General features: G+C 40.0%; 1 protein-coding gene across 2 annotated transcripts in view; it reads left to right on the forward strand.

The window, feature by feature from the left end:
* SPEF2 (sperm flagellar 2) overlaps nt 1-22,051 on the forward strand; it is a 182,360-nt gene extending 160,309 nt beyond the window's left edge. For both annotated transcript variants that reach the window (XM_059173780.1, XM_059173781.1), the window contains 5 exons: nt 4,698-4,790; nt 10,632-10,811; nt 16,946-17,182; nt 17,377-17,499; nt 21,768-22,051. In XM_059173780.1, coding sequence (XP_059029763.1) covers nt 4,698-4,790; nt 10,632-10,811; nt 16,946-17,182; nt 17,377-17,499; nt 21,768-21,857 — 723 coding nt within the window. In that variant the 3' untranslated portion in view covers nt 21,858-22,051. The remainder of the gene's footprint in view (nt 1-4,697; nt 4,791-10,631; nt 10,812-16,945; nt 17,183-17,376; nt 17,500-21,767) is intronic.
* Nucleotides 22,052-22,258: the final 207 nt, after the last annotated feature.

Raw genomic sequence — 22,258 nt, forward strand, 5'->3', positions numbered from 1 at the left:
GTATAAATTTCTCAGAGAAAGTTGGCTGCTACATTTAAAAGGAAGAAGTACTTATTTGAACACCTCCTGTGTTTGGGGAGCAGTTGACTTCCCAGCTCAGCACTCTTTCCCACCCACCCAGTTCCCAGTCCACAGGAGCCCCAGGATAGGAAGGCCATTTGGAAAAGCCCACTTGGTCATCCCACATGACTTTCAGAGATTTCCAATACTTGTCAACTCTCTCTCTCTCTCTCTCACACACACACACACACAAACACACCGCAAAACCAAAACCAAACCAAACCAAAACAAAAGTTATATAGCAAAAGTCAAAACCACTTTTAGGGCAAAATTTTATGAGATTTAAAAAAAATGCTACATTAGAACAGTAAGATAGCATAACACGCATTGCTGAAATGGAGCTCTCTGGGAGAGGAGAGCTCTCTACACTGCTTTTTATTTTGTTTGTCTTTTTCTTTTCTTTTGACTAATTGCAAGTTCACCACAACAGCCACTTAAGAGTGTGCTGATTTCCCCAGCTTCTAAAATGGAATGAGATAGCTGGTGAATTCACCTGGGCTATGTACCTGGGTTGAGCTGTAAGAACATAAAAACCTGTTTACCCTGGACCCTCAACCCTCCTGCAGCTGTCACACGCTTGCCTCCGTGGTGTGGGGAGACTGAGCCACTCCTTATAGGATTCTGTGATAGTGAACTCTCAGCTCACCTTCTGTCGGTGAGAATGCATGTGATTACGGGCTTAATGAGTCAGATGTTCTGGGATCCAAACAAAACAGCACTCATTCTTTAAAGAAAAGTAAAGCAAAGCAAAACAAAACAAAACAAAAAAAAACTTTAGCCATGATGTGGGAAACAAAGGCAGAAGAAAAATTATTAAATTTCCTTACTACTTACAGCCCATTGGCAAGTTCTTGAAATAGGCAGAGTGACATTCCTCTGGGGACTCAACTGTCTCAATGTTGACACTTTGCTGAGGGCAAAAGGCAACATTAGCCCAACCCACAGGACCCTGTAAGTCTACTTTAATGTATAAAAATTCCTTTGGAAATTTCCTTTATCTCTTCTCCCAAGATACATGTTGGCAATCATCCCCCCAAGTATATAACCCACCCATACACATCTAAAGGGTCTCATGACTGAGTTTTTACTAAACAAACAATAATAAATGATCTTTCCTAACAATATCTAGCCCTCACAGGATCCTGAAAACCTTGTTTCCAAAATATTTAGGAGGCTTACACTATCCCTAACCCCCTCCCAACTTGAAAGTATATGATGGGACACTTCTTATGACCCCAGTACAGCTCTTTCTGCCCTGGGGTCCTGTCCCCGTGCTTTAATAAAACTACCTTTTTGCACCAAAGATGTTTCAAGAATTCTTTCTTGGCCTTCAGCCTCAAACCCTAACATCTTTCCTATGTCAGGCCAAGTTTTAGCAAGAGAGCATGAGGGACATTTCTGTCTTTTAAGGGAAAATTGCTTAATAATCCAGTGAGGCATGATATGGCCGACAGAACTTTTATCAACTTAAACCCTACTATCTAGGTTCATATGTAACATTTCACATTGCTAAAATTTTCACAGATGACTTTTTAAAAATCATAGCTTGTTTCCAAGTCAGTTTATTTTTTTTTCCTTTCTAATGTGGCCTTCTTGTGTGAAAAATACACAATGTCTCATTTATGCAATATCTTGTGTTTTTAGTAAACTAAAATGAATGAATCCTTGGTTTTAAGGATCAGGGAAATTTCCTGTGTATTGAAACAATTAAACATGGAATTGAGAGTTAGTTGAAAAATGGAAGGAGGAATTGGGCTCCAATCTCTATTTCTTTTTTTCCTTCTAGCTTCTTTTATTATTTCCCCCTTTGTTCCCAGTTTTCAGAAATTTGATTATTGTGTTCCTTGATGTGGTTTTCTTCATGTTTCTTTTGCTTGGTTCACTGAGTTCTCGAACCTCCATGGGTTTTGTAGTTCTTGTCTAGATTGGAAGATTTTCAGCATTTTTTTTTCTATTTTTTATGCACTCCTACTCCATCTCAAAATCCAATCACATGCTTATTGTCCCACGGGTCACTGAGGCTTGGTTCATTTTTTTTTTCCAGTCTTTTCTCTGTGCTTTACTTTGTATTCATCTCTATTCCTATGTCTTCAAGTTCACTAATCATTCCTCTGCAGAGCTGAATCTGTTATTAATACCATGAAGTATTTTCATTTCAGATATTAAATTTTTTTGTCTCTAATAGTTCAAATTGATTCTTTTTTATATATTTCATTTCTCTCTTCATTATGAGCTGTTTTTTCCCTCTATCCCCTTGAATAAATGAAGTATACTTAGAATAGCTGAAGGAACATCCTTCTCTGTTCATTCTATCATCTGTGTAATTTTTAAGTTTGGTGTTATTGATTGGTGTTTCTTCTAACTATGGGTCATATATTATGGCTTTTTTTTTTTGTATGCCTAGTAACTTTATATTGGATGCCAGATATTGTGAATCTTATATTGTTGGCTGCCCAATTTTATATACCTTTAAACATTGTTGGGCCTGAAGTGGCATTGCTTGGAATCACTTCTATCCTTTTGAGGTTACAATAAGATTTATAAGCGTGGGTCCAGAGTGATCTTTAGGTGAAGGCTAATCTGGTCCCACTGCTAAAACAATTATCTCCGAGGACTCTCTCCAGTGCCTGTGTTTGAGGAGATCCTTTCACTCTGCTTGGTGGTAACATGTGTGGAATCTTCCTCTCAGCCCCATGTGAGGCTCAGGAATTTTTCAGCTTTCTCCTCTCCTGTGGTTCTTTCTCCAGCTTCTGGTACCTTCCACAGACACACATCCACAGAATGGCAAGTCAAGATTTATGGAGATCCCTCTGTGAATCCTCAGAACTTGCTCTCCCACTCAAAACATTTCTAGTATTCTGCCCTGAAAATTCTAGCCAGCTTGGCCTGTCTTAACAACATATTTTGGCCACAGAAAGACAACCAGTCTCTATTTGGATGCCTTTCCTGGCACTGCAGTCTGGGAACTCTCTCCAGCCTGAAATATTAGTCGGACTCCTTGGTTGCTTCCCTTAGTTCAAGAATTATCCTGTGTTGCCTATCATTTAATGTCTGGAAAATTAACTTGCACATATGTTGTTTATTTTTCTTGTTTAAGGGCAGAAGAGTAATCCTGAACTTTGGTGCTCCATCATATCCCTTACTTATGTTCCTCATCTCTCTATTCTCGCATAAGTGGTACTTACCCTCTGCAGATTAGCTATTGGGCAAGGGTCTCCTCCTGGTGAATGCAAAAGCACATTCAAAGCCTGAGCCCATGCTAGACCTTTGGCTTCTTCTGAGTCTTCTCTTTCATAGGGTTCTACAGGGCCAGCATCTCCTTTATCCCAAATAAAAAGAAACCCCAGTTCTCAACTTTGGGAGCTTCATCCCCTTACAAGTTACTCAAAGCCATTCCAGCATTCTCTCAGAGCATGGGTGATCCTTGGGAGGAAAGAAAGCATAGAGCATAGGCCACAGTCAGGTTAGGCAAGCTAGTGGCTTTTGACAATAGACAGTCATGAGAGTAGGTTGTCACTCTGGATGTAAGAGATCTAGACCTGGAAAGAAAATGCGTATGTATATGAAGTACTTACCACATACAAAAATTAAGGTTGGAATGACATATTCTTTAAGCCCAAGGCATTTATACCTGATATTCAACAGCTGACATGAATGGCAACATCTAAAGAAATGGACTAAATGTCAATTATGTGGTATATAAAAGTAAAATTGGAGTTCAGAAGCAAGATCAAGGAGGGCAAGATCTCTAAGGAGTCGTGATCAGAACAAAGCCTAGAGAGATGTCCTGGTTTACAAGAGTGTACAGGAAGTCGCATCTCATAGGAGGGATGATGTGAACAGAAGAGCAAGAGTAGGAAATGGTTCCAGGCAGAGAATATAACAAATTAAAGTTTTGAGAGATTGATGCGGTTTCATGGTAGAGGCTGAAATAAATAAGAAGGAGACTGGAAACAAAAATGTCCCATAACTTACTGGGATGGCCTGTGACAGAAGAAAGAGCCTCTACCCCAAGGTGGCAGGATAGAGAAGAAAGAAAGGAAGAGAAGGGAGAGATATTGCCAAATAGGAATCAGAAGATTCAGTAATTGGTATCACATATGGGCTGAGAAAAAGGGATGTCATTAAAAAGTAGGCCATTGAACTACTGAGTCAGTCACTCACTCACTCAACAAAGATTCTTCCAACAATGTGCTCCAGCATCTCACTGGGCCCTGAGAATAGAAAGCCACATGGAGAGGACATGTGGAATGAGAGCTAGTGATATGAGTGAAGACATCTCCAGAATGTTGTCATGCATGCAAAATCTAGGACAGTGACTTCCAAACTTCATCCCATGTTCTGACAGCTAAAATGTAGCTAGCATCCCCAATATGTGAATTTTCATTTATAAATTATACATGTGTACTACTGCACTAATATATTTTTATATTATCAAATTTTTAAGAATAAAAATTATATAAGAATGATATCAAATAAGTGTAAATGGAAGTTCTAGGATTTTCTCCTGCAACCCCATGGTCTTTGAACCCTATTCCGGAGACCACTTCTCTAGGCAGTTGAACAAAATGCATTCAATCCCTGTGGCTTTTAAAGGAATGATACTTTAATTATTTTTATTTTTATTTTTTGTATAGGCTGGTCTGTGGTTTACAAGAGATGAAGATACAAAAATTCCAGAAAATCCTCTTGAACCCCTGCCATTCAACAGGCAAGAACATCTTATAGAGGTAATTACTGAGATCCTTAAAAAAATTTACTATTACAACACTGGTAATTTCTTTGTCTTTTTCTTCCACTTATATAATTTGTTTTGGATTCCATTCCTTCAACCCCCGTTCCTTTGCTGTATCCCCAGAATATAGATTTTAATAATCATAAAGTTGCCTCACAGGAAAGTTCTAGGGGGAGGAGACAGGGATCAAAATCTTAGACAGAGTTCCACTGTTTAACTCCCTGTGTGATCTTGAACATTTTCATAACCCCTTGGGTCTCACTTTCCTCATCTGTCAAAGTAAGCTGTTGTTTGACACATTTGTCTCTGAAGGTCCTTCCAATTCTAAAAGCTTAGGATAAGAACTGTCATTTTACCAATATTGTAATCCCCCCTTGGAATACATCCCAAGGCCCCAAATGTATGCCTGAAATTGTGGGTAATACCAAACCTTATATATACTGTTTTTATAAGTCAAACTTACAAATTAGGCACAGTAAGAGATTAGCAGTTATAGCTAACAATAAAATAAAACAACTGTAACATTATTCTGTAATGAAAGTTATGTGACTATGGTCTTTCTGTCTCAAAATTTCTTATTGTGCCGTATTCACCCTCTTCTTGTGATGATGTGAGATGATCAAATGCGTGTGAGGAGATGAAGTGAGGTGAATGACATAGTCATTGTGATGTAGTGTTAGGCTACTAGTGACCCTCTGATGATTTATCAGAAGGAGGATCATCTGTTTCCGGACTGAGGTGGACCACAGTGGACCGTGGGTAACTGCAACCACAGAAAGTAAAACCACAGCTAATGGGGACTACTGTGTATGTTTTTGTCCATTTCTCTTTGATTTTGATTAACTTGAACAACATACCAAGGGTTGCATAAGCATTGCCCATGACCCATCAGATTACTATTATCAATATTATTATTGCCAATAATGGTATTATTAACTCTATCCCTAAGCCCACAATAGAAAGCAGGACTAAGGTAAAGTACTCTGGCTTCAGTGTAAATGTTTAAAATATAAAAATATACATAAATCAACCAAATTCAATGAGAGACATTGCATGGTGAATTTAAACAGCACAGCAAACTGGGTGTGTCAATGGTCAAATTTCAGCCAGCCTTTAGTTTAAAAGTTCAATATAAAATTGAACAAGACCCCAGTTATACCCTAAAAGTGAGCAGTTCCCTTCAATTGGGTGCATAGTATCAGAGCACCTATCCCATGATAGCAGGAGAGCAGGTAAGAAAAAAGGGTCAAGGAGTCACCAGAGTCCAAGACCTGAGACTGGCAGGTGTGGAGACAATTTTTTTGTCTTGGTCATGGTGGGAGTTTTCAGTATGAAACTGGAGGTCCTAGAACAACCCCGTAAAGCCTTTGGAAGGCCATTCTCTGTATGACCTTGTATACAAAGTTTTGACTAACTTGAGCAACAATAAACAGGTTCTTCTGTGAATAAACTGGAAGTCTGAATATGTCAACTCAAAGCACTTTCCTTTTCAGCCAGAAGTTTTAGCAATGTCAATCGATGGCAGAGCCCTTTGGTTGTTCCCCCAGCAGCTAATATCAGCAGCCAGACGGTGCCCTGAGACGGTGCCCTGACAACTGCTAGGAAAGGACCATTGGTGCCAAGGAAGGGAGTGGCTCCCTCCTACTGGTGCCCAGATTGCTGGAAAATGACCTACAGGAACAGAACAAAAGTTGGCAGCAGAGGCAGGAATATGAAGCCTGAGAAAGAATGGAACAAAGAATGGCTGGTGTGTGTATGTGTGCGCCTCCGGAGGACAGAAAGGAGTGGTGTTTTCCACTCCTCGCTGCCTCAGAGACTGGATGCTCAGAATTACATAAGTCTCAGTGTTCTTAAACTGGGATTCAATACACAGATTCCAATGCTCGCAAGCTTCAAGATCTTGAGGAAGTTACCTAACCTCTCTGTCAATCCCTCTCTGGCAAGGTTGTTGTATCAAGTGAGTGACTGGTATGTAATAAGCCCTATGTAAGGGTTAGCTAAACAAAAGCTAGCCGTGCTAACTGCTATAGCTGGTTGAAGAATGGTTAATGGTTAACATGATAAATAAAGGTGTGAAAAAAAGAAAAAACAACAAAATGAATTTACCCCTTTGGCTGTAATTCGAGTAGGAAAAACCAAATTGGCAGGGGAGGGTGGGAGGGTGAGCAATGTCCCATGGAGAGGGAATTCTGAGCCTTAGGAGCCCTGGGCTCTGTCCCCAGTTCTGTCATGACTCACTGTAGGAGGCTGAGCAGGTTTCTTCACTCCAAGGGACTTTGTACTTTCTTAAGAAGAGGGTTTGAACTATAATCTCAGGTCCCACCCAATTCCCCAACTATGTCACTTGTGCTCTCTGTGACCCAGGGCCCACCTCTGAGCCACACTGGAAGGGGCCCCTTAAGACAGACCATTAGCACTCCACAGGCTTGAATGACCCCAGAGTCCCAGACACTGGATGGAAGGACCCATTGCATCCAAGAAAGGAACCCTGAGACATGTTTATTTTACAATCACAGTGTTGTCCCCTGACATTGGAGGTTATACAAAATATACATGTCAGGGGGTAGGAACCTTTGAATACTACAATATTGTAAATGATCTTAGGAACACAGTAAGCCTTATGTTTTATGAATATTCTATCCATTGACTTAAAATCAAGCCTGTATAATTACAGAAAAAGTGCAAATATCAGCTTATTTCATTTTTGCACATTTTTTTTTGAGATAGAATATTTAGCTGATTTTTTTAAGGGAAATAATGATGTATTCCTCCTGCATAGCACTTATAAGAGCAATTCAGTGGAAATCATAATGAAGTTCAACAACTCCTATGAAAGAAATGGAAGATAGGCCCTCAGGGACCCTGTGGTGATTATCTGTCAGTCTCCCTGTCAGTCTCCCTCTACTCCTAGTCCTGCTGGCAATCTCTGAAGTAATGAGAGGCAAGCGGGGATGAAGAACACAAAATCCTGAAGGAACCCACCAGATCAGGAGATCATGAGAAAAATCAAAAGATGCCTTACTGTTGACGAGTGTTTTTAAGCATGTCAATACAGCTCTGTGCCTGGCTTACAACAGACTTACAACTCCATTAACTTTGATAAAATTGACTGAATGAATTTGCAGATTCCATTGACCCCTAAGACTCTTTCTTGCTTTGTAGCATAACAGATTCCATGCTTCACTTATCAAAGTGATTTTTATCTAAATTTTATTGGATTTGTCAAGTATCAGAAACTTATTCTTCCAACTGTGTAATTAAATTTATTCATAGTTGTAAGGATCATGAGTAATAGAGAATAGCTTGATATCTATGGATATAAGCATTTGAACATTTGCTTCTCAAAGCAGAGGCCAGGACCAGCAGCATTAGAATCATCTAAGAACTTGCTGTATATACAGAAACGTACACCATTCCAGAACCACCTACTTAATCAAAATCTAAGTTTAAAAAAAGATTCTCTGGGTCATTAAATGTACATGTTTGAGAAGTACTCATGAAGGAAGCCAGTCTCCTCTTCAAGCAGGGCCATGGGGCTGGTTAGATGCTTAAGTGTGACCTGTGAGTTCCAGGGTTTGAGCTGCTTTGTCGGGCCCCAAGGGATATTGAATTCCCACATACTAACTTCTCTTACTGCTAGATACACAGGACATTGCATATAGAGCTGACTTCAGCTCAATCTTCTAGTGTCAGAGAGATTACAAAAAACAAAAAAAAAGGATATTCAGTGATTAGCCCACTCTCTCCTCCAGTATGAATCCAAGATGGAAAAAATCACATGACTGTTAAGAAATTAAGTATGGAGTTCAGAGAAGTGTTGGCAAGTTGAAAGATTTTAATGGCTAGACTCCACTCACCACAGGGAGATCTACTAGAAGCATTGTATTTAGAACTCAACACCCAAAGAACAAATAATCCAATCAAGAAATGGGCAGAAGACATGAACAGACATTTCTGCAAAGAAGACATCCAGATGGCCAACAGACACATGAAAAAGTGCTCCATATCACTTGGCATCAGGGAAATACAAATCAAAACCACAATGAGATATCACCTCACACCAGTCAGAATGGCTAAAATCAACAAGTCAGGAAATGACAGATGCTGGCGAGGATGCGGAGAAAGGGGAACCCTCCTACACTGTTGGTGGGAATGCAAGCTGGTGCAGCCACTCTGGAAAACAGCATGGAGGTTCCTCAAAATGTTGAAAATAGAACTGCCCTATGACCCAGCAATTGCACTATTGGGTATTTACCCTAAAGATACAAATGTAGTGATCCAAAGGGACACATGCACCCGAATGTTTATAGCAGCAATGTCCACAATAGCCAAACTATGGAAAGAACCTAGATGTCCATCAACAGATGAATGGATCAAGAAGATGTGGTATATATACACAATGGAATACTATGCAGCCATCAAAAGAAATGAAATCTTGCCATTTGCAACAACATGGATGGAACTAGAGCGTATCATGCTTAGCGAAATAAGTCAAGCAGAGAAAGACAACTATCATATGATCTCCCTGATATGAGGAAGTGGTGATGCAACATGGAGGCTTAAGTGGGTAGAAGAATAAATGAAACAAGATGGGATTGGGAGGGAGACAAACCATAAGTGACTCTTAATCTCACAAAACAAACTGAGGGTTGCCGGGGGGAGGGGGTTGGGGAGAAGGGGGTGGGATTATGGACATTGGGGAGGGTATGTGATTTGGTGAGTGCTGTGAAGTGTGTAAACCTGGTGATTCACAGACCTGGGGATAAAAATATATGTATATAAAAAATATATGTTTATAAAAAATAAAAAAAAAAAAAAAAAAAAAAAAAAAGAAGTCAGAACCCAGTTTGTCAGAGTGGTGATAAGGATAGACAGATACGTCCTTGCTCTGTGGCTCCCTTTACCTGCTTAAAAGGTAGTCCCACTTTGGAAAACGGTGTGGAGATTCCTTAAGAAATTAAAAATAGAGCTTCCCTATGACCCTGCAATTGCACTACTGGGTATTTACCCCAAAGATACAGATGTAGTGAAAAGAAGGGCCATCTGTACCCCAATATTCATAGCAGCAATGGCCATGGTCGCCAAACTGTGAAAAGAACCAAGATGCCCTTCAAAGGATGAATGGTTAAGGAAGATGTGGTCCATATACACTATGGAGTATTATGCCTCCATCAGAAAGGATGAATACCCAACTTTTGTAGCAACATGGACGGGACTGGAAGAGATTATGCTGAGTGAAATAAGTCAAACAGAGAGAGTCAATTATCATATGGTTTCACTTATTTGTGGAGCATAAGAAATAACACGGAGGACTTGGAGAGGAGAAGGGAGTTGAGGGAAATTGGAGGGGGAGATGAACCATGAGACACTATGGACTCTGAAAAACAATCTGAGGGTTTTGAAGGGACAGGGGGGTGGGAAGTTGGGTAAGCCTGGTGATGGGTATTATGGAGAGCACATTTTGCATGGAGCACTGGGTGTGGTGCATAAACAATGAATTCTGGTACACTGAAAAGAAATTTTAAAAATTTAAAAAAAAAAAACTATAAAATGTAGTCCCCACCACCTTTACTAGCATATTTTTTCTAAAAATGTTGATACCGTTGATTAGCATATAATTTTCTTTAACATTAGAATTTTGAGTCTCACTCTTCTGTATTTTAACTTGGCATACTCTTCATTTAATGCAATTCATTACATATTATGTTTACTGATTCAATCCTCAGAAAGTGGCCTTATTCTAAAGCTCCTGAAAGGATCCTTCATTGCCTGTCCATCTACTGTTTACCCAATTTAAGCCTTTTAATCTTTTATTGAAATTCTTTTTGTGTGACAGTTTTTCTTTAGGCTATTTGCTGACCATGAGAAGGATCCGCCTCAACTTGACTACACACAGATGCTGCTTTATTTTGCTTGTCATCCAGATGCTGTGGAAGGGGTCTACAGGGCTCTCAGTGTGGCCATCGGGACTCATGTCTTCCAACCAATCAAAACTCCTCCTGTTATTGTAGAAAAGGTAATTGTGTTCCAGAAATGGACTACCATTGGAGTCTGGAGGGGGTTACAGGAAATCCTAAACCTCTAACAACAGAGACTCTGTTTGTTTCATCTCTGTATTTTTCTGGATACATAACACAATACTTTACACATAGTAGGTCTTCAATAAGGCTTTACTCAATTGTATTAAGAACTAGAGACCCACTATCCAAAAACAAAAACAGAAGCAAAAAACCTTTGCAGTAAAATCAAAATTTGCTCAGTTTCTTGGTGGAATCCAAGTTTTTTCCATAAAAGACAGCCTTTATTTTACATGAAGTGCTGATGCTTCTAAATGAAAAAGAAGTAGGTATCAATCCAATCTATCTGTCATCCTATGTGGAAATTCCACGTGAAACAAGTAGACATCTCAGACATCCCACATACATGTGACACTTGATAGTGTTTCAGGCCAAAACTCAGCCACCTGAAATCCATAGGTACCTTGCATCTCCTGCAGCCAAGAACGAAGCAGCTTAATAGCTAATAAAACCTCATACTCCATTTTGAGATTTCTAAAGGACTGGAATTCCCTAGCTTTTGGGGATGAAAAAGCCTCAGAACAGGGGGCTAACTAATGTACTTATTAGATGCCAATTTGCATGAATTTTAGTATTCCCCTGACCTTTTTGGGGACAGAGCTGTGGTGCTCATAATGGAACACTTTGTGTCCATCCTTCTTTTATGGACACAGAGGAGAGAGAGGCACTGCCCAGTCCAAATCTGTAGATGTCCTAGCCACACTTGTTTGTCTTTCATACGTGTTTGTGAAAACAGAGTATTCTGGATTCACTTAAAAAAAGAAAAAGAAAAAAGTGCGGGAAGTTTCTGTGACAGCTTTCACATACACGAGGAAACAGACACAATTAGATGTAACCCTGGGTCTTGGTCCTGAACAAATGGATGAGAGATAGCTTTCCCTCCTATTTGGGTCAGAGTGAGGCCAGGCAGGTGTCCAGTAAGCTGACCACTCGGGCCTTTATGACCTGATGTGCTGTAGTTGCTATTTCAACACTTACACAGTGACAGAAAGTACATCAAGAGTGTTTGTTTCACTCAAGAATACTGTCTCCTTAGACAGTATTGGAAGGCCAGTTTCAGTTTTTCCAAATAAATAGGAGTTAGATTTGAACTGCCTTTTTTGGGACTGCATTTGCTACTTCCCCAGGGGTGTTCCTATCTCCCCTTATAGGTTGGGCCTCCCTGAGCTAACTGGAACATGGATCATAGCCTACCAGGAGGTCTCAGTCAAACGTCTGTCCTCCAGAAGAGCTTCCCTGACCTCAGAAGATGTCAGGCACCCACTGCCATATATTTCCGAACATTCTGTATTTCTTTCATGGTCTCTTCACAATAACTATTTCTTCAGCTCAGCTTCTTTTCTAGACTTCAGGCATCCTGGGGGCAGGGAGGGGCCATCTGTCTTATTCTGAACCTGCCACAACCCTGAACCTGAATTACTGGCACTAACTCAGCAAAAATTTCATTGAGTGAGTCAGTTAATTAATAATTGGGTTTGTAAATCATGCCCTCTGCATAGCCCCATACAGAAGAGGCCAGATTTGCTCCCCTGAAGGGACTTTGTCTAATTGCCCCCATCTGTGCAGAAAAGAATGGGAGAACAATGCCCCAAACATGGAAGGGACACAGTATAAATAACAGATTAACATGGTCTTACTGACCAAAAGCAGTATTTTTCTCACCTCCTTATTTTTGTTTTTGCTATTGCTTTGCCCGGAATGCCCTGCATCTCACCCTGAAGGGTCCAAGACCTTCCCAGTATCCAAGGTCTTTTTCAACTACGATATGAGTCATGAAGCTTCCCCTGACACTCAAGAGCAACACTGAACACTCTCAAATGGGTCCCCTTATACTCAGATCCTCCCTGACAAGGCTGAGTACCACTGCATGCACGCATGTGTTTACTCAACAAATATTCATCCAGATTTTCTGTGTACGAGAAACCACACTTGACCTGGGGATAAAATAAGTAACATATAGAATACACCATATGGAAATAAATGCTACAGGAAAAGAAAGAATTTAGGGAAATATACAGAAGTTGGGGTGGTTTGCAATGCTGTGAAGAGCTGCAAGGTAATTGCAATTCGAAGTAAAGACCACAGTGGATACCAAGCCCTAATTCCAAAGACCAGCCACTGTCGTTGGAGAGAAGTGAGCTGGAGGAGAGTAGTAAGAACAAAAGGTGAGGGGGAGAGGGCTGTGAGGCCACTGTAGGGACTTGACTTTGACTCTACCAAGAGATGAGATGAGAAGTTATTGGAACATGGCCGTCTGACTTAAAATATATGGAGATCTCTCTGGCTGCAGTGCTGAGAGCAGACTGGAGGGGGGCAACGGAAGGAAATAAGAAGAACTAGTGATTCGGGCAGCAGTTTGTCTGTCTGTTGAATCCTACTGCTAAGTTATTTCCACCTTGAGTTGGGGACAACATGTTAGCTGCTGCATAGCAAGTGTTCTATCAGTGTTTGTAAACATGGCAGAAAAGAAGGGAGGAAGAGAGAGAGAGGAGAGGAACAGAATCCTGTTTGCAAGATAGAGAGGCGGAAAGCAGACATTCCCAGCAGAGGCAATAGTAGGCTCAAGGAGGCTGCAACGAGCTGGAAAGCCCAGGAAAGAGGAAGCGTGTGCTAGAATTGTTGCTATAGTAACAGACAGCTGCCTGAGTGAGTAGCAGCCAGGCCAGCTAGCACAGGAAGCCTCTGCCTCTCCTCTGTCCCTAAACCACTCATTCACAGAAGCTAGTGCCCCACCTGGAAAGCAAGTCCCTGCAGAGCTGTTCTCCAGAGTTCTTCTAAAGCCCAGGGACACTGCACAGGAACTGCTCCATAACCACTGCACCACACAGATGGAACCAGTCTGAGAGGCAGGGGACAAAGAGCACACTTGTGACACACCACCCACAGAGGCCTGTTCCTGTCTAGGGGTAAACCGTGGGAGCTTGAGCTTTTGAAATACAGAATCCACCCACCTCCCTCATTCTTGCTCACCCCTTATTCTTACTATCCGACCTCCAATTATGCTACTCTGTTACTGTGCCCTTTCCAGCTGTGTTCTAGTTTCCTGGGCAACCTCTTCCCAGGAAGCCAGATTGAGCCTGCTCAGAAATAACACCTCCAACGGATCCACATTCACTCCCAGGACATTAAATCAAATCTCTGCTTTTGCTTTCCGCATAAACAACTGGAAATCTCCCAACAGTTCATTCTTCTTTACTCCATTTCTATGACTCATGCTGTTATATTCAATGTGGCACAAACCTTCTGTTCAAATCCATGGCTTCTTGAGTAATTCAAAAGAAGTTCAAGAGCAAAGCATTCAGAAGTATGCACTAGTCCTGATGAAGCTCTAACTAAGCTGACATTTGGAAAGTGGTTCATTCTGGCCTGCGTGGTATGGGGTTATGATGTAGGAATTCAGTAAATTGTAGGCATGAAATTGTCACATTTTGAAGATCTTGTTAAAGCATCTTGGCAGAACATTTGAGATGCTGGGGTTTGAAATATACACATTTTCATTCCTTCTTACGCTTTTGACACCTTGCCCATATTAGTCCCAAGGACTGACCTTCTGTTTTGTCTCTGAGAGGTGGGACTGAACTGATTGAATGAAAGCAAAGCATGGCCAGGCATCATTCTGGGGACAAATTTTTTGGGAGATCTTGAGCCTTCAAGAGGTAGCTGAGTGTGACATCGTGTTTGCTAGCACCACAATCTGTCCTGCTGCTCAGATGCTAATGTGACTCGGAAAGAGTTTTTTGATTCCACTAGTAACTGCTCACTCAGAAGCACTGGCTTTTCTTCAAACTGACATCGCTGATTTTGTTCATACACCCACATTCAAAATTGTGATCTTTCAGAGATGTCTGTCAGAGAGAGCCTCTTCTCTCTCACCCTCTACAGTCTCACCAGGATGCTGATCTGGCATCTTGGGTTCCCATCTCAGCTTCCGCTCATTCCCTGCCCTCTCACTGAACCACTAAGTCTATTCTTTCTCAACCCTGTGGAGAGAGAAAAAAAAAATCAAAAATTGCAAAAGCATACACTGATATTTATAAGGATTCTTCATTAAAATTTCAAAGGCTTAAATGGTTGCCTTTTGGCCACAATTCATTTGTCCCATAATGATTATACTGGACCTCTGAAAAGTTGGTCTCTCTCTAATTATGGAAATAGTGCAGAGGGACAAGGCTTTTTCTCTGTTTAGCTTAGTACCACCTGCTCATCTAATCCGACAAGTCATTTGCTCACCCACAGGTTCTATCTTTATCATGTCCACGCAGCATTTATACTGCAGTCTCAGTAGAAGTCCATTCATCCTGCACCACTCAGCAAGATGTTTGACATCTTGACTTTGTTCATTTCATGATACAAAATGTTTTCTTGCCCTGGAAAACTATTGTTAGGTAGCCAGTGTGATGATCCCCAACCTTCCTAGGGGGATACAAAAATGCCAGTTTCACATTTCTGCAATGTAACATTTCAATTGTTTAAAATAGAGAAGAATTTGAATAGAGATATTTATACTTAATTCCAAAATCTTCACTTAATAAAGCATTCTCTCTCTCTCTCTCTCTATCTCAGATTAGATTAAATTCCCAATTTACCAAACGATATAGAAACCCAACCTACCCAGAGCTAAAGCAGATGCAACCTGTCTTCATTAGACTACTTACAGCCCCTACCAATCTCCTAAAGGGACTGGCAACTATCAGATGCTTAATTTACTGATGTATTATAATCCTTTTTATATCAGGGACTTTTATGACTACGTGGAAAGAATTTCCATTTGCATGATTAATTAATTTGCACTTAATGCTTCTACTGAAGTGAATATTTATAGATATTGGATCCCTCCTTTTATTTAAAGCTTACATTTAGCTTTTTCTCCTTTCTTGGGATAAAGGAGAATCAATATTCGGGTGTTTTCTGACATCTGACCCATCAACATTCTAAAATCGCCCATTTTTCTATGGCAAATGGTCAAATATCAATTATCTCACTAGGGAACACACTCACCTAGACATATTTATTACAGTAAATACAATAAATACAAATCTGTAGAGTATTTGGAAAGTACAAAAATAAGTAAAAAAGAAATCACCTGTTCCACTACACAGAGGTAACCACTGTTAACTCTTTACTGTGTCTTACTTTTTTTCACTAATAAGCATAGATATATAAGAAAATGAGGATCCTAGTGTATTTATTATTTTCTTTTCGCATTTATTCTGTGAGTGTTTTCTCATGTCGCTAGGTAGTCTTCTAAACCACACTTTTAATGGCAGTATAGTATTCCATGACAGAAATATACTGTAATTTTTGTCACCATTCCACATTTTCGGGATTGCAGATTTTCTGTGTTTACTGTAAGTAATACTGAACAAACATGCATATGTAAGTCTTTGTTCACATTTCTTTAGAGTCAATTCCTAGACCTGTAACTATAGGGTCAATAGGTAGGACTATTTTTCAGGCTTTTGATAAATATGAAATTATACCAGAAACAAGGTACTGTTTCCCGTACTCACAGCGCCAGTACCTGACTTCATGGCTCTTGGACATGTTTCAAGGAGCTGCCATAACAATCCCACTGGACTTTCCACATTCAGTTTGTATTCTCTCTTGCCTTCCAGTGTTTAATTGGATTTAACCTCCAGTATAAAAATAAACATTTCTGAAGCTCTTAGAATCTATCAAGCTTAAGTAATTACTTGCCATAACCTTTCCACTATAGTCAATTTCCTTTAAAGCAAATCCTTTAAAAATTGACATTCATATACAGAAGTCTGATACCAGTTCTGCTAATTCTCTCGAGTATCCATTTATGGAGGAAGCTGAGGTGCCTGGCATGTATGGTGGTAAGACACACCCCACATAAGGCATCTGTAATCTACAGACAGAATTGGTCTAGAATCTTGACATGATCTCCAATGCAGCTAGCATATTCTCTTCTATACTTTGTTTGGCTAGGTTGTGGGAGACACCATCATTTCATTGCATGAAAAGTATGTTGCAACATTGGCGTGTGCTAAATGTCTGCATTACTGGAAAGATCAGTTCAACCTCATATTCTCTTCATTTAATCATGCAGACCTCCTCCTTGACTGATATGAGTCCATTTGAGGAATATCCTGAACTCGAGGGAAATTTTGTGAGTGAGGAAGGGGAACTAAGAGAAGATGGGGAGAGAAAGGAAGAAAACCCTGAGAACGTGAACACCGAAAAGATTTCCATGGAAAGACTACTCAAAGTGTTCCAAGGAGGAAAAGAAGTACAGGACCCTAACCGATTTGCCAGCCACCTACAGATAGAGAATGCTTTCTCAGAGGTTGGTTAGATTCTTTCATAAAAGGGGCAACCTGTTCATAAGAAAAGTCAGCCTCAAGTTTTAACATGGTTTCATGGAAGTGCTCTCAAATGTATTATGGTATAGAAATTGTAGAAAATTCCTTTATTAAGTAAAATAAGTTTTTAACATCTGCAGGACTGTAAAGTTAACTTCATTTTTTTTCTTCTTTAAAGAACTTCGTCAAAGTATTTCAAGACCTAGGTGCCAAGAATCTGGAGCCAGTTGAAGTTGCTATTCTTTTGAAGCATCCTTTTATTGAAGATCTGATTTCAAATAATTCAGACTACAAAATCCCAGTGAGTATTAGCCAAAAGTGTCTTAATTCAGTTGATCTCAGGATCAGGACATGGTGGGACATCTCCAGTGTGGACTACAGAGACAGGAGGAAAGCTGGAGCTGGCCGTACCAGGGTCAGGAGAAGCTAGGCTGGCAACAGCATCAGCTCAGACAGGCCAGCCTGTGATAGACAGAGGGCAGCAAGTTCAGGGAGAGTAGAGATAGCTAGCAATACTATCAATGATACTGCCAGCCTTATCAGGAGAGGACATGAACGTGAATTTGCTGTTGGGGTGGAGAGAGGACAGCATCACAGGAAAAAGGAGAGGCCTGTGCAAGGCCGTGAACACAGGACTGCATTGGAAGACGGGGAGCCTGTAGGGGTTCTGAGTAGGGGCGTGATGTGACATCATCTTCATCCTGCAGTGTTTCTTTGTCTCTTCACAGTATCATATCATTATATCTCTACCTTTTATAGGGCTCTTTAAAAAAAGAAAAAGCTGTGTCTCTATATAAATAGGCCAAGATAGCTGGAAACAGGGTTAGCATTCCACAAGCATTTACTGTTTGCCTCAAAACTAGTACATTACATGTCCCTTTCCAGTTTCTTATATCGCATATTTTTATTAATAAAGATTAGCCTTCTTCCCCAACTTAGGAGGAGGAGGGCATAGGTCAGTGTGATCCTAGAATTAATGGAAACAGAAGACACCAGAACTAGACAATAAAGTGGAGAGGATGGTGAGGGAAGATGAGACAGTGGCCAGTTGTGGGGATCTCCCCCACTTTGGCTTTCCTCCGGGCCAGCATCATTCTGTATGAGGTAGGTTCTGGAGCTATATGTTGGAATCTATCTTATACTAATTACCAAGAATGAGTAAGAACATAAAATGATGCCGCAACTATTTCCTCCCCTAATGGGAGGAAAACTCCTTACAAAGTCAGGCGATTTGGGAACACATTTACTCTGGCCAGACTAAACATGGCTAACTTGCAGAGAAGATTCTAGTCAGCATTTTCCTAAGAAAAGAAAACAGCCAGTGGCTGACTGGCTTCAAGAGGCAGCCCCTTGAAAAGGTATTCTGACTCCTAGGGTAAGCTGAGTCCCTGGGGCTCTTTTCATTTATGCATTTCCCCCATTTCAGAAGGAATCTGATCAACTTGCAGTACACCTCACTACTGACATTTTGGACAGTGTTGTCTCTCTGCACAGGACTGGCTCCAGCATAGCAGGATTCTGGGCCACCACCCACTCTTCCTCTGGGGCACTTGGACACACTGACTACCAACACCATCTCTGCACATCTCCCAAATCTCCCTGGCGTGCAGCATCCCTCTGGCTGGAGCCGGCCAGCATGGGGTGCTGACCTCCAGTGAGTCAGTCTCCCAGGACCAGGATCTCCTGATGCTCTAACAGCAGAAAGAGAATTAGCCTGTCTGTCAGCAGTCGGTCTGTCCATTCACTCCTTCCTTACCACAGTGTTTCTGTAGAGTCAGAGGCTTCAGTTCAGGTCCCTCCCTCCTTGCTCCCACCTCGAAACCGTGAGAAGACAGGGGACTCTAGAAATGGGAATCAGAGAGTTGAGACTGTAACCTAAAAAGCCTAAGCCCTGATATTCTAAAATAAAAGAGCTTCCCTTTCCAGTAAGAAGCTCTATTCTCATTTTCACTGAGAAAAAAAAAAAAGAAAGAAAGAAAGAAAGAAAGATTAAAAATAAAGGAAAGGAAAAAAAAATTTCTGAAGACTCAGTTTCTGTCAAAGCCATCCTGTCACCATTTCTCCTCCAAATATCCATGTGCAAGTAAATAGATCACATTTTAAAATGAACTTTAACCACAGTGATGTTATTTGAAGATCTTTCAAGATAAGTAGAGCAAAAGCTAGAATGTGGTTTTTCAGGTTAAAATGTTGTTTGCTGTTATAAACAGTGGGAAGTGAAGGTTGTTGCCTGATAGCTCTGTGTTTACAAGGCTTGTGTTTGGAAGCAGCAACGTTTTAAAATATATATATATATTTGAAAAAACAGTATTCGGAATGATTTTGCTATGTTTTATTTTTGCTCCTATTGGGAGGTGGCCTGGCTTTGTGGGTGAGAGAGTGGGCCCAGGGGCCACACTGATGGGGTTCACACCAACAAACTGTGTGACCTTGGGCAAGTGACCTCATGGTGCCTTGGTTCCCTCATCTGTAAAATAGTGTTACCATACCCCCCCTAGGGCTCGTGCATGGATTAGATGACTTAGTACAAATAAGTGCTTAGCTCAGTGCTTGACAGGTAGAAAGCACCTGATAATAAATGTTAGACATTATGATTATTATTACTCTTATTACTAGTACCGATTTGCTGGTAGTTGCAGTGTCCAGAGCTATATGAAATTATATGTGGAGAAATAAATAACCTGGCACTCCTGAATTCAGTGTCTGCTCTTCTAAAAGAAAGAGAAAGCTTTCATTGTGCAGTGCCATAATGACAAAGAGTCCAGATTGGTGTCCCAGATATCTCGACATGGCCACTACTCATGGGGAAGATTCAGATTCAGATTGTGTTGGAATTCACAGTCATTCATTTAAAGTCATTTATTTAACTTCTATTTTCATAGATCTAATACAAAGAAGTCACGTCGAGTAATGTTCCTAAATTATTATGGAAATGCTTAGGTTAAATAAATGTGACAAGATCAATGAGGGTACTGTAACTGGGTTGTTAGTAAAATCAATTAATTTCCCATGATGAGTATACTTACAAATGTAAGTGAACAAATGATTTTCTATACCAACCTAATAATGTTGACTCAATGTAAATTATTTTTAGCAAAGCTTTAAATCAGGCATCCTTTCCCATCCTTGAAATTAAGGTTTCCATTCAATCAGAAATAATAATAAATCTTTTAGTATTAAAATCCAAATACCACAGGACGATTTCTTATAAGCAAATGAGTTGGGACCCAATTAATTACATGAGGACAAAATACAAATTATTAAGGATGAGTTGAAGGATTGTTCACCCCACTGTACCTTCAGGGTATCTGACTTTAAAATAGTCTCCAACCTTCTCCTTTATCTTCATAACAAACTATGATGGCTGCTTCGGCGGTTTGTGTTTTCAAAGCACCCATTTCAAACATTTCCAGACTCTCAGGGCTTTTCTCCATTAACTGCTACTGAAAATTATGGCCTCTGACCTCAATGGCAAACTTACCCAGAGCTGACTTAAATATCTGGAGCTTATGGTTTTGTCCATGCTGCAGAGTATCAGATGATCCCAGGTCAGCTCACTCCTTCATTCCCAAGAGATCATTCCGTAGTCAGCATTAGTTGTCCTAAGTACACTCACTATTCAAAGGAGACGTGTTATTAACAACTATGGCAGGTAGGACCAGAAAGGTCAGTGGTGAGCAGCTATTCTTTTTCACTTAGTTCATTCAGGTTTGACCTCTGGCTGCAGGACATCTGTATTTTCAAAGAACAAGATCTCATAAGAAAATGATTCACTATGATTCTTGGTAGTGACTGATAATAAACAGTGTGTGTCACTCGGCAAGGGTCAGCTCAGATAGTGAACTAACTTATGTCTTCTTGCGCAAAGTGACCTCAGGCAGATTGAAACCTTTGGAACTCAGCTCTGAAGAAAAGAAACTTACATTATTAAAACATTTCCCTAAATTTGTTGCGGGTAGAAATTGCATATATATAATTCTACATTTTCCATGTGTGTTTGCACCCCTTCTACAATTTGCTGATGTTTTAAATTTATGTTTTCAGTGTCTGTGACGTAAAATGTAAAATGCTGGTATTTTAAATGGATGAAAAACAGATCTTCTATTCTTAATATTGTTTTTTAAAAAAATGGAGAAATGAGACAATCTCCCCTCCAAATAATCTGCTAGTCTAAAATTCTCAAATCTGTAGACATGACTGACTTGATTAGAATTTTTCTTTAATACAATATGAATACAGTTGTTCATTCATTATTAGAGAAGTAACACTTTGGCTTGTTCATTATGTGCCAAACTCTGTGTAACTGCTTCTTACAAATGCTATTTAATTTAATAAGACAGTTCTATTCATTATTAGATTAGAAAACAGAGGCTCCAAGATCTTTGATATCTTTCCAAGGGTATAGCCAGTAAGTTGCTGGGTGACATTTTAACTAAATAGGGCACTATTTTCTTAAAGAAAAAAAAAATAAAAACAATTTACTATTTCACCACTCCCATATGTTAAGTGATCATTAATCCTAAATCACTTATTAATATTTGTTACTTCTCTTTGTTTCTCTTCCCTTAGGATATTAAAACAATTCTCCAAAGGAGTGAGCATGTACAAGGAAGTGATGGAGAGAGAACTCCTTCGAGACTTATAGAAGAAAAGAAATGAAGACAAGAGTGTGATTTTTATAATTTGACAATGAATCATCCAAACATCAATGTAAACAAGGTGTTAGTCATATATGTTGTCATTGAAAGTATAGAAATGACCCCTACCAGATTATGAGCAGCGATGAAAATGGGGCCTTCCTTAACTCAGAGAATATTCTATAATAAACCTTAATTACAGAGCAAAAACCCAAAGTAAGAAGGAATGCATTTTTAAGTGATTTTGAAAATAGACAGCATTGGACAATATGTTCAAAAATAAACACACACATAAGTCATGAAAATTCCCTATGAGACGTGGGGAAACAATAGGCAAATATAGTGAAATTCCCCCCAAACTCCACATCAGGGAACTACTGATAAGTACATTTTGTCATTCTTGCTCCATGTGCAGTAGAATGT

Source organism: Mustela lutreola, chromosome 5 (genome assembly GCF_030435805.1).
Source record: "Mustela lutreola isolate mMusLut2 chromosome 5, mMusLut2.pri, whole genome shotgun sequence".
Taxonomy (NCBI): domain Eukaryota; kingdom Metazoa; phylum Chordata; class Mammalia; order Carnivora; family Mustelidae; genus Mustela; species Mustela lutreola.